Source organism: Rhinolophus hipposideros (assembly GCF_964194185.1).
Source record: "Rhinolophus hipposideros genome assembly, chromosome: 9".
Lineage (NCBI taxonomy): Eukaryota > Metazoa > Chordata > Mammalia > Chiroptera > Rhinolophidae > Rhinolophus > Rhinolophus hipposideros.
In genome coordinates, this window is record NC_138055.1 from 21,658,143 (window position 1) to 21,675,689 (window position 17,547).

At 47.4% G+C, this 17,547-nt stretch overlaps 1 protein-coding gene across 4 annotated transcripts in view; it reads right to left on the bottom strand.

Moving 5' to 3' along the window:
• Positions 1–17,547, bottom strand: part of ELK3 (ETS transcription factor ELK3) — a 66,898-nt gene that overhangs the window by 11,131 nt on the left and 38,220 nt on the right. For all 4 annotated transcript variants that reach the window (XM_081060924.1, XM_081060923.1, XM_081060922.1 and 1 more), the window contains one exon: positions 7,412–8,191. In XM_081060924.1, coding sequence (XP_080917050.1) covers positions 7,412–8,191 — 780 coding nt within the window. The remainder of the gene's footprint in view (positions 1–7,411; positions 8,192–17,547) is intronic.

The window sequence follows — 17,547 nt, forward strand, 5'->3', positions numbered from 1 at the left end:
CTCCCTGCGGGCTGCTGGAGTCCGGCCGGGGGGCTGAGCCTGAGCATGAGGAGCTAAAGAAAGAAAGAAAACGCATGCTTCCTCTTCCTTGGGCCCTTGGATGGCAGAGTTCCTGATTCCATCAGCTGCCAGGGCGGGAGAGGCCCTCAGGCCCCAAAATTAGGGAAGAACCCTCCTACCAGGATCTCATTTTCATTCTCCCACTCAGCTCTGTCACTTAATAGTGAATCTCCTAAAAAGCTCATACAGCTGAGCTAATCCTGGTGATCTGGTGGCCAGACAGGCCCCACCTGAGTGCCCCGTTGGTTCACATTTCTCCGACCTCCTCTTTCTTCCTATCCCCTGCCGCTTCCTGCCCATCAAAATGCCACTACCTCAGAGGAGACTTTCCCTTCAGACAACACTTTTCTTTCTAACTGCCTTTTTCCTTAACATTTAACATGTTCTGCATCTGTGTAATTGGCATGTTTTTATTTTGCCTTTAAGATACCTTGCTCATCTCTATGCCTCTTGAAGTGCACAGCTGCTAAATACTTGATGAGCTGACGCGATCTGCAACTCCAGGTGTGTGCCCTCGCTTCTCACCTGTTAGATGTCTCCCCTTGGAATGTCCCCCATGATCAAACTTGAATAGACCACCTTCTTTCCAAGTCCAGTGTTCTTATGGCTCTTCCATTTCTGTCAACAGTACCACCATTTGTCTGCTCACAAATACTGAGTACATACGTATGCATTAGGTGCCAGAGAACAACACGACCCAGCACCCTGGTCACCCATGCAAAGTGCCTTCCCCTCACCATAACCTCTCAGCGTGGTCTGTGAAGCCTTCCTGAACTGACTCCTATTTATCCCTTCATTTCTGTTCCTGCTTCATCCAAGCCGCTGTCATCTTACAGATGGCATTTGACAACAGCCCCCTTAACCAGTCGACCTGCCTTTGGTTTCTCCCCCAATCTATTCTGAGCACCATGGCCAAACCAGTCACCCTCAGACATCACATTCATTAGAAATTCTTTCACGGTTTCAGAAAGAAAGAGTACAACCTCCTTAGCCACAATTCTGGGTTCCCCCATAACCTGGCTTCAGGTGCTTCCTAACTTCCCTATATGAACCCTTCTACTTTGCGTGATATGTCCCGAGTTTATCTAATGTATCCGTACATAGAGAACCACAGACTCTCAATCTACCAGTTCTTCAGCAGTCATTCCAGAACTGCCCTGACTCCCCAGGCCATAGCTCCCTGAGCCAGACGCACTCCACAAGTGATCACATCCATTTCCATGGTTTTAACCACCCCTTACATGTTGACGACTCCTCAACATTTTGGTCCAGCCTCAAACTCTTCTCCTTAGCTCAGTTTGCAACTGGATGTTTCCACCTGACTCAACTAGGCCCAAATGGAACTTGTGATCTTTTCACTATGAGCTGCTTCTTAGATTCCTCATACTCAACTTCTGGTTCGCCCCTCCTCCCTCCACACCCTGCCACTAAGTCCTATTAGTGGCATTCCCTTCGTCTCTCTCAGATCTCTCTCTTTGGGCCCTATCCCACTGTCACAGCCTTAGACACTCATTGTCCTTCACCTGGAATATTATAATAGTATCCTAACGGCTTCTAGCCTCACTCCTGCCCAACCCCCATCATGATGATGATTTCTAAAACACAATTTAGACTTTGTCACTCGTGCCCCATCCATCTCCTATCACTTTATCTGTGGAATTTATTCTCCCATTACTTACTAAACTACTGTGGTAGGCCACCTCACATCTTACGCCTTGGCTCAACCTCTCCCTCTGCCTACCATGCCCATGCCCTCTTCACCCCATGTGCCGGATACATTGCTACCGATCCTCCAACACCCTGCCCAAGTGTGTCCACCCCGTCCACGAAGCCCTCTCAGCATCCTTCCCCGTCCCCAGCGAAGTTAATACCTTCTTCCTTAGTATTCCGTTTTTGTCTAAGGACTCCTTTTGTACCGCAAGTTGGTAAGTGATGAGCTCCTATTAGGGACGATCTAATTCATGTTTATATCCCCAGCTCCAAGCACAGCAAACACTTAAGTGCTCAGTTCATTTGCTGAATTGAACTAAATGATTTCCCCCCTTTCATTCCTAAGGTGCTTCCTTTACTGTGTATTTGATGCTCATATGTGGTGTCTTGTGTGTTTGCCTTGTTGTCATGGTGAGATCCTAAGGTCATAAAAATAAGCACTTTGGGTGTCCTTTCTATGTCTTGCAAATAATGCTCAATATTTGTTGATAAATTTCAATAGAAATTTTTGTTTCTGTTGGTTTACAGAAACCAGTAGCTGTTAATTTCCCATCAAAGCAAGTCTAAATTCCTCAGCCAGTTTGTAGGGTCCTCTATAATGTCGCACCACCATAAATTATGTATTGCCTCTATCCCTTACCTACTGGGCAGGAAGCTGTAAGCTCACTGTCGATCTTGCTCACGTTTATATCCCCAGGTGCCCAGCAAATGAGAGGTGTGCAACAATATTTCTCAATAAATTAACAAACAGTAACCGTTCCTTTTAGACTGATTCAAAAGGATACACACGAGCTGTGCAACAAGAAGTACTTGCAGACTGATTACTTGACTTGATGACTTGAGATACTGGTAAGTCGTTAGGACTGGAGGAAATACAGGAGAGAAAATCAGGGTGTCCATTAAGTTTGTTGTACCAACAAACATCTCTAATCTTCATCTCCCACAGATGCCAACAGAATTTCTCCATGACAGCATCACTTTGGGGTTAAAAAAATATATATCCGTAAATGAAAGGAGAGAATCTCTGGAAACTCCTATAGTTGTCTGAAAATTCAAATAAAAACGTGGTTTTGAGGACTTCAAAAGAGAAGTAAAATCACACAGAAGTTTGTGTAGTGCTGAACGTGCTGATCTTAAGGAGAGGGGGACAAAATGGAGAATTTTGTAAGGGCGTAGGGTAGGTATAGTAAGTGGTAGGGGAAGAAAGGAATACGGGCAGACGTGGGGAGGAGGTTGGAAAATCACGAAGGATCAACAGAAAAGGCCAAGGAGAAAGGAGACAAGATAGGCCCCAGGGCGGTTGGTTAAGCCCAGGCATCCGGAGCTTCAGCAGGAATGTCAAAGCCTGCAAAACTCGACCAGTGACACCTTCTACTGCGAAGCGCTCCTAAAAGGACAGCCACTTCCCCACAGGGTCAGTGTGGAGAAAGCCGCAGGCTGAGCAGGGGAAGTGTTAGAGAAATATGAGGGGGAAAACCAAACTTTTCCTTCTGTGACAATGGCAAAAAAGACAAGACGAGAAACCGCTCCAGAGCCGGGCTAGGATGCAATGTACCCCGACTGCTCCTCAACACACATCCAGTTTTCTCCAAATTCCCACCTTAACATTTTGGCTCAAAGTTGTTCAATCGACCAGTAAAGGCAGGAAGGAGGTTTTAGCATTTCAGTCGTCAGCCAGCTGTCTCCACTCAATTGGTGCTAACCCAGAGCAGCCTAGCCATGCGTGCTCGGACTGAGGGAGAGTTCCTGCGCTGGGCCTGCACGTATCTGACTTGACCATCTTCAAGCGCACACAGGAGATGAACAGAGGTCTTGGCATAAATGAAGGGAAAAGCCACATGCCAGCCTCCGATGCTGAACCAGCTTTACATTGATAGGAGGTGAGGAAGGAGAGAATGAACACAAGACGCAAATGGAAGAGGGACAGGTGATACAAGGCACAGAAGATACAGAGGATGAGAAGTCCCAGCTGGCACCATTCGGGCTTCCATGGTGCCTGGCTGCGAACCAGGAGGGTTTCATATCCTAGCTCCTCCCCCGTCTCAGTTTCTGTAGCTCATGCCATCATAGATAACATCCTTGCTTTTTTAGCCACAGTCCAACATGATCTTGGCAGCTGAGCTCCAACTCTATCACTCCTTGATACCCAGCTGGCTTTTCTGGTCCCGTTTTTCAGTTCCTCACAGTGCATGCCTCAGGGGCTTTGCTGATCAACATTAGACACCGTGGTTTCTTAAAAACTCATAAATGAGTCATCTCAACTGTACTTTGTACAGGTGCCAGCAGATGCCCCACAAGCATTTTTGACGGGAGCGGTTATGGAGTTGGGGGAACTTAACGGAGTTCCGTTGGGGGAGTGGCTGATGATTTTTCATGCACATCATGTAGATGAAATTTCAGAGCTGACATAGGGCTTATGCGAGGTACGTGGTTTAATACGACCCCCCGAGGACGCTAACCAGAAGACCCCGTGCACACCAAGAGTCTCTTAATCTTACCCTTCTTCCTGCCATGTTTCTAGCTGAAAATAACTGGAAATTCTTCTTAGAATAAGTAAAAGATAAATAAATAGTTCTGGGAATAGATGAAATTCTTGGGAATTTTCATTTTCAGGATATCAAGTTATTACAGCACAGCTCTCATCTCTTCTAAGGCCAACTGTTAAGAAAACTTTATAGGAGGTTCCAAGAAGTAACCAAATGTTTATGTGCAAACAGTGTCACGCTGCACACAGAACAGAACAGAGTTTCTGTGACAAAGCGATAACGAACCCACTCGTGTCACACTCGTGTGTAAGGTAGGAGGGAAACCAGTGAGCTATAGGAGTGAGACGTGAGGGCTGCCTGTGGGGGGAAAAGCCCCCGCCCCTTCAGGTGGAGAGGACACCTTCAGAGCTGACCTAGGAGCAAAGGGAAGTCTCACTCCTGTCTTCTGGGGGCGACTGCAGGAAAATGGGCTCATCCCTCAGGCTCAGGCCCGTGGCCTTCAGCAGTATGGCGGGCTCCTCAGAGAGCTGCTGCTGTTTCTGACTGTCCACTGGAGGGAGACACATGAGTGGGTTCGTTTCTGGGGCACACAAAGCAGTTCCTGGGGGGCCAGAATCTCTGAGAATCCAACTCCTACAATGAGTCCAGGCCTACCCTGAATCCTAAAAGATGAGGGGCTTGTCAAGTCAAGATCAAACCACGTGACAGTCCTGTCTGATCTCAGACAAACCACCCAGTGCTTGAGTCCTGCCCTTTCTCTGCTCTCTGGTTTCTCCCTCATTGCTGCTCAGCCACCGTTGTCCACCCACAGGCACACCAGGTAGAGCTGACACTGCAAGAAGGTGGGGGAACTTCAAGTCCTGAGATCTTCCATCTCCCAGAGGCAGCCCTTAACTCCTTTGAACCTGTTCAGAGCACGACCTAGTGTGCTTCTCCCCCCCTCCAAAGGCCCTCACAGCTCGGGCCCCCACATTTACTCTCCTGTCCTGGGTCTGCACCCTCCCCTCTGCCTCCCTCCCTCAGGAAGCTCTGGGCCCATTTCTTGGGCTCTTGCTGCTAACTCACACTTCACAGCATGAACCCTCCGAGTTTGGCTGAGGACCAGTCACACTCATCTGCTCGAGGTCTAGGTCCATCTGGCTTTCCCAGGCTGCCTGGCTTAAGGTCACGTCTAGTGGTTTCTGTCTCCCCGTCCTGAGCTTTGCATCCATTCACCCGCATCCACCGTCTATCCATACCCCATGCCACGGTCCCTCGGCTCGGCCCAGCCACACCATCCTCAGTCCCACTGAGCGGAGTCACCCTAAATTCACTGCGTCCAGGTGCAAAACCACCAAGCAAGCTTGAATTGATTTCCTCCGAGATGGCTGCAGGGATGGCAACTGTCCCACTCTGTTCAGAGCCGGTGATACGGGCTCAGAGAGAAAGCAGATACTGAAATCACAGTGAGCCTTGGCCTGGCTTGAGACCTCTCTAAACCTTATAGTTGTGAACACAAACAAGGCTGAGGGAGGGGATCCTCAGGTCGACTCCCCAAGTCCTGTTTCTCACGTCACTTCTCGGAGCTACTTCAGGAGCCTCTGTTTCTGAGTCTTATTTACTCAGCAGTCCTTAGTCACCAGACAGTTTTGCTTGGTTAGAAAATGCCCGATTGAAGAGCACACACGCTCATTCTGACCACTAACTGAGCCCTAAGCTCTCCTCTCTGCGGCATCCTCTTTACCTCCAGCTCACCAGCTTGAGCTGACACACAATCCCTGGGCCACCAGTTTGGGAGAAGCCACAGAGAGGAAAAAGCCCAAGAGCTGCTTTCGGTTGCTTTGCAGACAGACACCACGGACTGTCACGACCAGGGACAAGTGGGCATTTTCCCAGTGGGAATGGATGCCAAGAGCCTTTCAGCCAAGAGCCTGGCCTCTGGAATGGACTAACTGGGTTCCAATCTGCTTCTATCACCTACTAGCTGTGTGACCCTGGACAGATCACCACTGTGCCTCATTTCCCTCAGCTGGAGAAATGGGACAATAACAGTAGTTCGTGGGGCTGCAAACTGAGGCAATGCACGTACAGTGTTAGAATAGTGCCTGGCATACAGGAAGAGCTCAGTATGTGCTGCTGCTGACGTGCAGCAAGGACATCACGGTGATGAGTACAGAGGCAGGAGACGGAGCGCTCCTCCCCACCTGGAGCCACAAAGCTCCACAGTAACTCCTGCCTGTTGTAGCTAGCTCTCCTACCATGGCCATCACTCCATTTAATCCTCACAATAATCCGTTTCACAGACAGGAAACAGGCTCAGAGAGCACGTGCCCAGTCACACTTACAGCCAAGCAAGGTAGCCAGAAACTGAATCCAGCTCTGTGACCCCAAAGCCAACGAGCTTAGCTCTGCCACCAAAATTCATCCGATGTTTCAGTGGGAGCAGAAACAGGATTTACCAGGCATGTACTCTGCCTTTGCCCTGCAAGTGCCAGCTGGACAAGAAAGGGCATCTGAATGTGGCATTTAAAGGAAAAGGCTGCCTTTTCATTTGGCATCAGTAACACTGCAGACTTTCTTGTTCCACATTTGTTTTCCTCTCCCTCCTGACGCAAACCAAGGTTTTCTCACAGCAGCACTGCTTCTACTGAAGAGTCTCTCTCACCGTCTGACATGGCCCTTGTTATCCTTACTACTACTTATTGGGGGCTACAGGACAATACACCTCCACACTGACAACTCCGGTGGCCGTATGTATCGCTTAACATCTATTTTCTTATTAACAGAAAACAAATGACTACTTATCAAGCTCCCCACCAGAGAGGAGTCTGCCATAAAATTTCGTAAAGCCCAGAGGCCTTCTGAAATGTCACGTGGCCTGCTCAACTTTCCCTAGGAAATGACTGGGGCTGCTTTGATGGCCAGTGTGCACATGATCTGTCTTTCTATCACTTCAAGTCACAGAAAGCAAGAAAGCCACCAAACACCCCACTGTAGCCAATACCCCACCTTTTCTCTTATGGGTACCTTCCTCTGGAGGTGGAAAAGTAACTTCCCTTCACGTTCACACAGTGACTGGTACACGGGCTCTAGGATTCTCTCTTGAAGGGCAAAAGGAAGGGTCTCTGGTTGCTCTTCCTTTCTGCGAAGCCCCTGAGTCTGGGTGCAGCTCTTACCTGTGCAGTGAAGAAGGCTGGGGTGAGGGATCCTGAGGGAAGGGCTGGGCTGTTGAGGGCGATGGAGCCAATGTCGGTGCCAGAGAGCACCAGCGGGGGTGCGGAGATTTCCAAGCCTTTGGGCTTTTTGGCCTTTGGGGGAAGAGATGGAGACCTGGTCTTGGAGCCCGATGACAGGTTCAAGGGCTCCAGGGAATCCGAGTCATGGCAGGCGGCCTCCAGGAAGAAGCTTCTGTGTTCAGAAGGGAGGGGTGAGTTGGGGGACAGCGACGGGGACCGAGACGAGGAGGGTGACGCGGACGAAATGCTGGCGGCATTTGGCAACATTAAAGAGGAGATCTTGGCTGAGACGGACGAGGCCAGGAAGGCGTCAGACGTGGAGGGCAGGGACACCACGGGCCTGCTGATGTGCTTGTCGGTTTTATTGGTCACAAACCTGATGACAGTCCTGACTTCTTCCACGGGAGGGCTGTCTTCTGGCGGCTCCTCCAGCTTCTCCGTCTTGATGGCCTTGAAGGATTCTGGGGGGTTCTGCAAAGAATTAATGGTGAAAGACGAGTACAGGCCTGAGTGGATGTATTCGTTGCGGCTCGTGCCTTTGAGGGCCGACAAGCCGTGTCTGTGCGTCTCGCGGCCCTCGGGAGGCACCTTGCAGTCGCTGTCCTGCAGCAAAAGGCTCTCCCGGCTGATCTCCACCGTGTGAGGGTCCATTTTCAGTATCTCCGGGAAAGAGACAAACTTGTACACAAACTTCTGCCCAATCACCTTCTTGATGATGTTCTGTGAATAACACAAAAGGAGACATCAGAAAGATCAGTGCACCAGAGAAACCGAGGACGAGCTTCATAAGCATGGGGAATTGTGTTGGCAGAAGCACCGCCTGATTTAACACATCTTGGCAAAGGTGTGGTGGAAAGAGGACGAAAGTTGGAGGCGGAATTAGATTTGCATTCCGGTTCTGCCAGTTATAATGGTGTGTGGTCTTTGGCAAATTGTCATTTTCACTTTCTTTATCTGTGAAGTGAGGATTATTATACGTAAGAATATTCCAACAGTTGCCATTTAGTAAGCACTTACTGTGTAGCTGGCATTGTCCATTGCATTATCTCACATAATCGGTACAGCACTCCTAACAGGCAGGTATCACGAAACTCCCATTTTAAAACTTAGGAAAGTAAGCTTAGAACGCTTAAATAATCCACACAGCCACGGGGTAGGTAAGGGATAGAGGCAGCGTTTCCTTAACTATAATACAGTATTGTCTTCCCCACCTCTGGGACTTGTGAGAATTCAATGAAAGTAATAATGGGAAAGCATTATGTAAGTCGGGAGGCATTACAGAAATGTTATCACCACCAAACACCACAATGTTTTCTTAAATCATGTACCCATTTGTTCCTTTTTTCATTCTCTGCCAAGAAAGCCACTGGAGGAAAAGGAAATTGTCTACATGGATATTTACGGCACTCATCCAGTATTTTAAGTTGCTACTATCTACTTCTGACTCTTCAGTTTACGGCTCTGGCCCTCAAAAGTGAGGATGTAAATGAAAACCAATAATCATTGCAGAAGTTGTCATGCCCCCTTGGGATAACAGACTTCATTTTAAAGGCTGTGCTGTTCTTGAGGTTTATTAAATTGGAACATTAGCAAATATCTATCAAATGCTTGAGGGTTCCGAGGTGCTCAAGGGGGACAAAGATGGGTCTCTCTCAAGCACGAGGAGGTAGCAGCGCCATCGTGTGGGAAAGGACTCAATGTTTCCTTACAAACTGTTCCTCCTAAAACTTAGGTATGAATGAGGGTTAAAAAAAACCATCTGGGAGAGAAGAGCTTTAGAAGGAGCTCCTGTTGAGTGCCTACTCTGTCTCGGCTGTACACCAGCTATCTCATTTGGTCTCACACTAACCCTCTTGCAGGGTGGAAGCTGTCACCTTATGAGCAAAGCTGAGAGATGGCGAGTAATTTGCCCAAGAACCACCACAAGCGACTCATTCTAAAGCCTGAGCTTTTTCCTCTTTCCACACAAATTTGGGAGCAGAGAATCAAAGAGCCTCTTAGTAGAGATGAAATTGTTTAAACGAAATATAAATGACATATATAACATTACATTAGTTTCAGGTGTGCGACATAATTTGGTATTTGCGTTTATTGCAAAATGACTGTCCCAATAAGTCTAGTTAATATCCATCACCACCCATAGCTACCAATTTTTTTTATCCTTGTGATGAGAACTTTTCAGATCTACTCTCTCAGCAACTTTCAAAGATATAATAGAGGTGAAATTTAATTAAATGTTCCTTTGGTGGCCACAGTTTGGTGTCTATGTTTTTGCCTTCCCTCTTGTTACACGACGGCCTGCTAACTTGCCTGTGTCTTTCAATCGATCCTCGAACCCCAGAAGAGAAGTTATGTAGCAGTCAGGAGGGAAGGGCGTATTTACCAAGCACTGAGATTTGGGGGGAGCAAGTCTTCAGTGCAGGCATCTGAGGGAGGGACACACAAGGTCTCCATTCAGCACCGGAAAGCCCAGTAACGCCAATCCTGGCAGAACGTTGCTCAGCACCACACACAGGCGGCTCACGTACCGAGCGCGTCAGAGGCAAAGCTGAACGATTCATTCAGCAGGACACTGGCGGTCATCGGGCCTGCAGGTTAACCCACCAAATCCCATTTACTCCATCGGACCGCATTCCACACTCAACACTAGCCAAGTTGAAAACCTCTAACCAACCTTCAGAGAAATTTGGGAAACTTAAAAGTACCAGCCGGGCCTAACTGGCCTGGGTAGACAACATACCAGGGAGAAATTGTTCTCGGCAGGAAAGGGTTGAAGGTGTCACTGCTGCCACCTGATCCAGAGTCAGTTCCTAGTAAAAAGAAAGCATCCTTGCCTGGTGTATCTCTCTGCTAAAATTCTAAGTAAGCTCTTTTGGTTCTTCACACATAATATTTTTCTCCCTGGGGAAAACTATTTTATCCTCAGCCAGGTGAACACTCATCTCAACGGAATGATTTAGTTGAGCCTAAATAATTACCCAGAAGAAAAAAGAAAACTATGGTCTGAATCATTTCTTCTGGCAAGTCTTGTAAACATTTTTTTAAAGAACCAACCTTTAATTTTATGATGGTATTCAGAACAGAATATCTGAACAAGGATTACATTCATAAGCAAACCAAGAAGTAATTTGAGACTGTGATAAAAAGGATAAAATGCCTCACCTCCTCAAAAAAAAAGGTTCGGAATGGAAAGGCGATCTCAGGGAGAGAGAGGTGGGACTTGATGTATGAAAAGGAACATAAAGAACAACCCCTAGGACTATCAACTGACAAATGGTTAAACAAAATGTGGTATATACATATAGTAAGACAGTTTTTGGAGGTGCTCTGATAATAAACACTTATTCTATGCCAAAAAAAAAATGTGTAAAAGTCTTACAATGGAATACTACCCAGCCATAGTTCTGACACATGCTATAACACGGATGGACCTTGGATGCAGTATGCCAAGTGAAAGAAGCCACACACAAAAGGCCACATAATGTATGATTACCTCTATTTATATAAAATATCCACAATAGACAAATCTACAGAAACAGGAAGGAAATTAGTCATTTCCTAGGGTGTGGAGGTGGGATGGGGGAATTGAGAGGTGCCAGCTAAAAGGTAAGGGTTTTTAGGGGAGTAGTGAAAATGTCCTAAAGTGTTGATGGATGCGTAACTCTGGACATATACTCAAAGCTGTTGAACTGTATCCTTTAAATAGTTGGGTGAATGGGATGGTATGTGAATTATATTCTTCAATAAAGCTGTTAAAAAAAAAAGAACATGAGGAATCTTCCCTCCCCCCCAGCTTTATTGAGATGTAAACTGACATATTAACGTTGTATAAGTTTAAGGTATAGGATGTGATGATTTGATACACGTGTATTGGGAAACGATTACCACAATAAGGTTGGTTAACACACCCTTCACCTCACATAATTACCAATTTGTTGTGGTGGTGAGAACATTTAAGATCTGTCTCAGCCACTTTCAAGTATATAAGACAGTATTGTTAACTATAGGCATCATGCTGTACATGAGGTCCCAGAACTTATTCACCTTATAGCTGCAAGTTTGTACCCTTTGAGCAGCATTTCCCCATTTCCCCCACCCCTGACCCCTGGAAACCACCCATCTACTCTCTTTCTATGCATTCATTTTTTTCTTAGATTCCACATGTAAGTGATATCATACAGAATTTGTCTTTCTCTGACTGATTTATTTCTTTTAGCATACTGCCCTCATACACATGAGGGATCTGAAGAATTTTCTATGTTTAAATGGAGGATGGTGGGCTGCCCATCAACTGACATAACATGCTAAACCCTGAGTATAAAAAAAGGAGATGCATGGAAGGGCCCGTCAGTAGTGCCTCCACAAGGAGAGCCACTAGGACACCAAGAGAGCTTTTTAGGGAAAGGTCACACCGTGACGGGGATGGGGCAATTTACAGAGCTGACCAAAAGAAGGAAGAAATGGCCTTTGGAAAGAACCAGGACGGGTCTTGCTTCACTAGAGACCAACAGGAAAGATGTATTAGATCCGTGCACCTGGATAATTTGAAACCTCTGTAAGGACAGAAGATTGGGAAGGGAAATGAGTGAGAAGAGGGAAACAAGGAGGTCAGAATTATGCAGCCCAGCTCCAGCCCAGCCATCTGAGAGCCCAACTCTGTACCCGGATATCTGTTCCCATGAGGAGAGCAGGTAAGGAAAGCCCCCCACCAGGATGCCTCCTGCTGGGGACGTAGGTAGGTAAGTGGACCCCTAAAATCCCTGGCAGCTGAACTGACAGCCCCTTCTCAGTTCACTTCCAAGGCAAACCCCACGACAGTATCTGTGGCATGTGTGTTTGAAGATTTCTTTGTGGTCTCTGAAGGGAGGTTTCCTTCCAAGAGTTTGCCCCATGAGGAGCTTGCTGGAAAACTCACAGTACAGGGTCATAATGATAGGTAGCATTTGCTGAGCACATATATCTGTCAGGCTGTATTAAGAACTTGGAACACTCTAGACTCATTTAATCCTCTGAAAGGTTGGAACTGTTATTGCTCCCTTTTCAGAGATGGGCAAACTGAGGCTCAGAGAATACATATTACCGATAGTCACATGCTAGTATTTGGACAGTCTGACCCCAGAGCACTTGGCCACAATGAAAGGTGATACAAGACTCAGGCTGAGATAGCCCAGGACACAAAAGCGCTTGGGGATGGGCTCTTAATATGAAAAGTGATGAGGATTTTAGAAAAAGTCTGTTTTTTTCACCCCTTCCTCCCAGACACAAGTATTTGTTGCTTACAGTTGCCTGGTAACCTGGCAAATGCTGTCTGTGTTTGGTTGAGCTAAGTGACTCTCTCCAGTGTGGTTTAAGAGCAACAGTTGCACACATCTTTCCTTCACACACACAGGACCAGCCTCTTTGTTAACAATGTCCTATTCCATGTGTATTCACAACCAGTATGGACCCCTGACCTGGCATTCCATCGGAGGTTACAGGCAGCAAGGACGGGCTGACTTCGGTGAAGAGGAGAACAACAGCCCCCTAATATCCCGGGTGACAGTTCCGGGCAAAAGTAGAAGAACGGTCCCGAAACTACCCCTGCCGTCCCTGCTTCCAAGCTGGTGTTTTGAGAATGCAGGAGCCTGAAAGGGAAGCCGTCTATCTGGCGCAGGACTGTAGCCGAGTGGTTGGTGCAAAGAAACCCTTTCTGACTCACCAGCTACTGTTGGCAACTGAGGTGTCCAGAGAGAGTCTCCCTTAGTTATGTCATCCTAAAGGGACAAAAAACACTGAGAGAGCAGGTGACATTCCATTTTTCTCAGTGCTGTCTGCTGCCCTGCCAGGTCCCAGGCTTACAAGTACTTATGTGTGTCCATGGGTATGTTTAAATACATATACACTCTCAGCTCTGTCTTCTCCTCCCACTGAACAGGAAGGAGCCTGTTCAGTAATCCCAGGCAGTGGGTAAATTAGAAATTTATTAAGTATTGTGATTTTTTAAAAAATTATATATACAGTGCTAGGGAATGAAGGGATGCTCATGTAACTGAATTTACCTTCTTAATTTTGATGTTATTAGGATAATATTAAGTTAACTATTAGGTTGGTGCAAAACTAACTGTGGCTTAAAAGGTTAAAAATAATTGCAAAAACTGCAACTACTTTTGCACCAACTTAATAAGTGTTTGTCGAATGAACGTGTTTGTGGAATGAACGTGTTTGTGGAATGAACGACTCTCCCCAGGAAAAGAACTGACGAAGGCAGGAAGCCAGTGACGTCATGCCATGAGGGGCCCATTTTTCTGTGACTGCTCCCCAGGCTAGTTACAGCTCCATGTGACTGTGTCCCATTTGTGTACCTGCATGTGCTTTGTTTGTGCTGACATTTTTAGATGAAAAGCCCTAAGACAGATCCCAGGGGCCATATGCAACCCCCTACAACCTCACAGGTTCTGCTAGAGCTTAACAAACTGTCTTTTCACTTATCCTCGTACTGGGCATTGGCTATGTACGTAGGCTCTGGCCTGGCAGGCAACCTGGTTTTGATCTAAGGTCATGCATGGGGCTTTCCTGTGCTCAGACGTCTTATCTAGCTCTCATTTCTTACCAGTGCCCCTCGAGGAGGAGCCAGACCAGGAGTGGGTGCCCATTAGTATGGCTACCGCCCCCCACCCCTTAATTTTCTACCAGTTGGGAGCTCCCAGGAACTGCAGGACTCCTGCCCTCTGATTTTGCGACTTTCCTATCTTGTTCTCTAAACAAGAATTGTCAGCAGCTCACTAAGCAAGCAGGAAGGGTTGTGCAGAAGGTTCTTCCGAGCAAATAGCCCACCCTTTCCTTAACCCAGCATCCAAAGCAGGGCGGGATACAGAGCACAGAACAGTGCATCTTTCCATAAATACCCACTCAACAAGGGTTGCTGCTGGGATTAGAGTTCCAGAGTCACTGCCTGAGTTCAAATGCCACCCGTCTCTTACTAGCCAAGTGCCTCAGTTTCCTCATCTACAAAATGGGGATTGACCTGCCACTTGCCTCATGGGATTGAATGAAATAATCCATATAAAGCTTATAGCAGAACACTTGAAACAGCCACACACGATAAGTCTGCGATATATACTAGCTCTTAGTACGTATGATTTATTGTTACACCCCCCCCATTTGAGCACAAACAAAACAAAACCGCTATCAGCTCCAATGCAACTGCACAGTCAAAATTAAATCTCTTAGAAGGCTGTGTATATTCCGCCTGCTTTGTCCACAATTCTGGATGACAAGATGGGGCTATGGAAAACAGAATTACATCTGGTTTACATATTTCGACCAAGCAGGGGAAACATGATGTTTTATTTAGTTGGGTTCAGACAAGAAATAGACACAAGGCTTAACAGTAAGTATGTCATGCTTAGTGTGGCCTGCATTTGACATTCACTGTGAAGAAAACCTCACACACTTCAATTAATCAGGGGCGGGAGGTGGGTAGGCAGGCCGGGGGGTGGCAGCAGATGCGAACAATCGCGGAATCCACGTGTCCCACTTAGAGGCCATGGCAGCTTCAGGAGAGACACCCCCGTTTGGCCCGACAAGTGGTGCAGACACTAACCAGACACCCCAGCTGATCTCCGCTGTTCTTCAATGCCTCTCAGAGCAGGAAACGCCTGCCCGGACAGGCAGGAGCAGCCCAGCTCCATGGTGTCTGCTGTGGCCTGGGCGTCAGCTCAGCCGCTGGGGGAGGGCGATGCAGGCTGCTGGCCCTGAGTGTGCCACCAAGCTCCTGGGGCAGGGCAAGCAGGATGTATTTATTTTGGAGACATACATCTTGCTGTGGTTGCTGTGGTAGATGTGCTACGTGAAAGGAACCAGTGACTAGAAAGGGCAAAGGAAAGAAGCATTTACGAGGGCCTGCCACAGCCACCTTACAACATGGGCACTATGATCCCATTTTAAAGATGAAGAAGTTGAGGGTCTTGACTGGAAGTGAGATCATGCCCCATTTCCCATCCCATAGAGGTACGTTAAATACTGGGTCTTCCCATGGAATACCAAGCATGCAACTACTTTAGACCACAATACATTGTTGACATTTTCTCATGTCTTTCTTTAAACATACATTGAGTTAAAAAAAAAACAACAACAACACATGAGATCTTCCATTATTTTAATGCAATAATTATGTATATTAAGAGAGAAAATAATCTTGAAAGGTGTATAATAAAATTTAATGGTGATAGGTTTATCATTGATTTGTAATTTTTTTTGCTTACTTGCATTTTCACATTTAAAAAAAATGTGTTGAATATATGTATTACTTGAAAGACATTTAAAAAAAAAAGAAAAAGAAAAAGCAGCAGGCTCAAAAAGCTTTTTAGCCCAACATCATGCAGCTTGTAACTGGTGGGGCTGAAGTTTGAACCCAGTTCTATCCAGAGCCAAGACTGAAGCCTTTTGTCCACCCCCACACCCTCTCCCAGAAAGCAGCTGGTGTTGGCTCAGAGGCCCAGCTCCGCTCAGTTTGCCAGAACCGTGGGGCTCTACATTCCCGAGTAACCGTGGGGTAACTGCAGAGTTCCCAGGAAAACCAGCTTTCTGCTAAGGAAGCATGGTTCTTGTCAGAGCGGTTATTTCTAGCTCCTGGTGAGGGAGGCCAGCCCTCCCTGAGGCCTGTTCTTTAACTGGAACTAGAACTGCCTCTGCCCACCAAGGTACAGGAGGTGCCTGCTTTGATGGGACACCCTGCATGAGGAGCCAGGCACCCAGCAGTCCCACGGCAGCAGACTGGCCATCAGAAGCCCACATCCAGGAGATGAGGGTGACGGGGAAACAACAGGAAGCGAATGTCCACATACACAACCTGGTTGTGGCCCCCACTGAGCAGCAGAAGTGCTCGCAGGGAGCACGAGGAGCACTGCTCAGCAACTCGGGTCACCCGCAGGCTGGAGCAGAGCTGCTCACCCAGGGCACAGGCCAGGAGCCTTAATGGGCCAGATGCTAAGTGGAACCAGCGCTGGGTGCAAATCCCAGCTTCACTACTTACGGTGACCTCAGCAAAGCTACCGAAATTCTGCAGGCCTCAGTTTGCTCACCTCTACAAGGGGAATAAAAATACCTCATGGGGTAGTTTTTTCTAAAAGAACGTATGTCAATGCCCCCAGCTCATATAGGTCCTCAAAAACATGACCTCACCCAGTGGAATCTCGCTTAGCAAGCAATGATGTAATTGCACAGCATGCTCATTGTTTCGCACTGTCTATCCATTTTATTCTGCCTCCCAAGTAATCTAAATTCCTCCTACGGGTACCCAACTTTACAGTTTACAGAAGACTTACACATTATCTCACGTAAGCCTCACAACCCTTTGGTACCCACTTTATAGATGAGGGACCCCATGCTCCAAGCTGCTTTCACAAACTAGGCAGTAGCAGAGGCGACTTTCCAGGCCACCAGCTTCCCAGCCAACACCCTTTCTTCAGCTCCTCATCTCGGTTCCTTTCCAGACCACATTCTGACTCACTCTTTCCTGACACAGAACCCAACTGTCCTCTCTCCAAAGTTAGAACAAGGACTCACTGTAGGAGTGAAAGTTCCTGCTCTGTAACAAGCAAACATTCTTTCAACAAACATTTAAGGCGCTTTCATATGGACGACTCCTTGCTAGGCTCTGAGGAGCAGAGAAGGAAGTGAATTCGGCCTCTGTCCTAGAAGCGTCTTACTGCTGCTGGCATGGGCAGTGGCAGCCCGCCTCCTCATTCCCTGCCTTCTGAACCCAGGGGACACAGAGCAGCTGGTTGGCAGCATTGGGCTCTGCCAGGAATTTGTTGTGGGCAGGCTCACCTCACACCTGCCACCCACCCTATGGAGCAGCTTTGAAAGGGTTCCTAGGACCCTCTCATGGGGCAGCCTTTCCCCTGGGCAGTGAGGGGAATGGTGTCTCCTCCTCCCCGCCCCCCATCCACCCAGATCCTCAGAATGTGGCCTTATTTGGAATCAGGGTCTTTACACATGTAACTCGTTAAGGATGTCGGGATGCAGTCTTCCTGGAGTTAGGGTGGGCACTAAATTCCATGACTGGTGCCCTCATAAGAGGAAGGACATGGAGA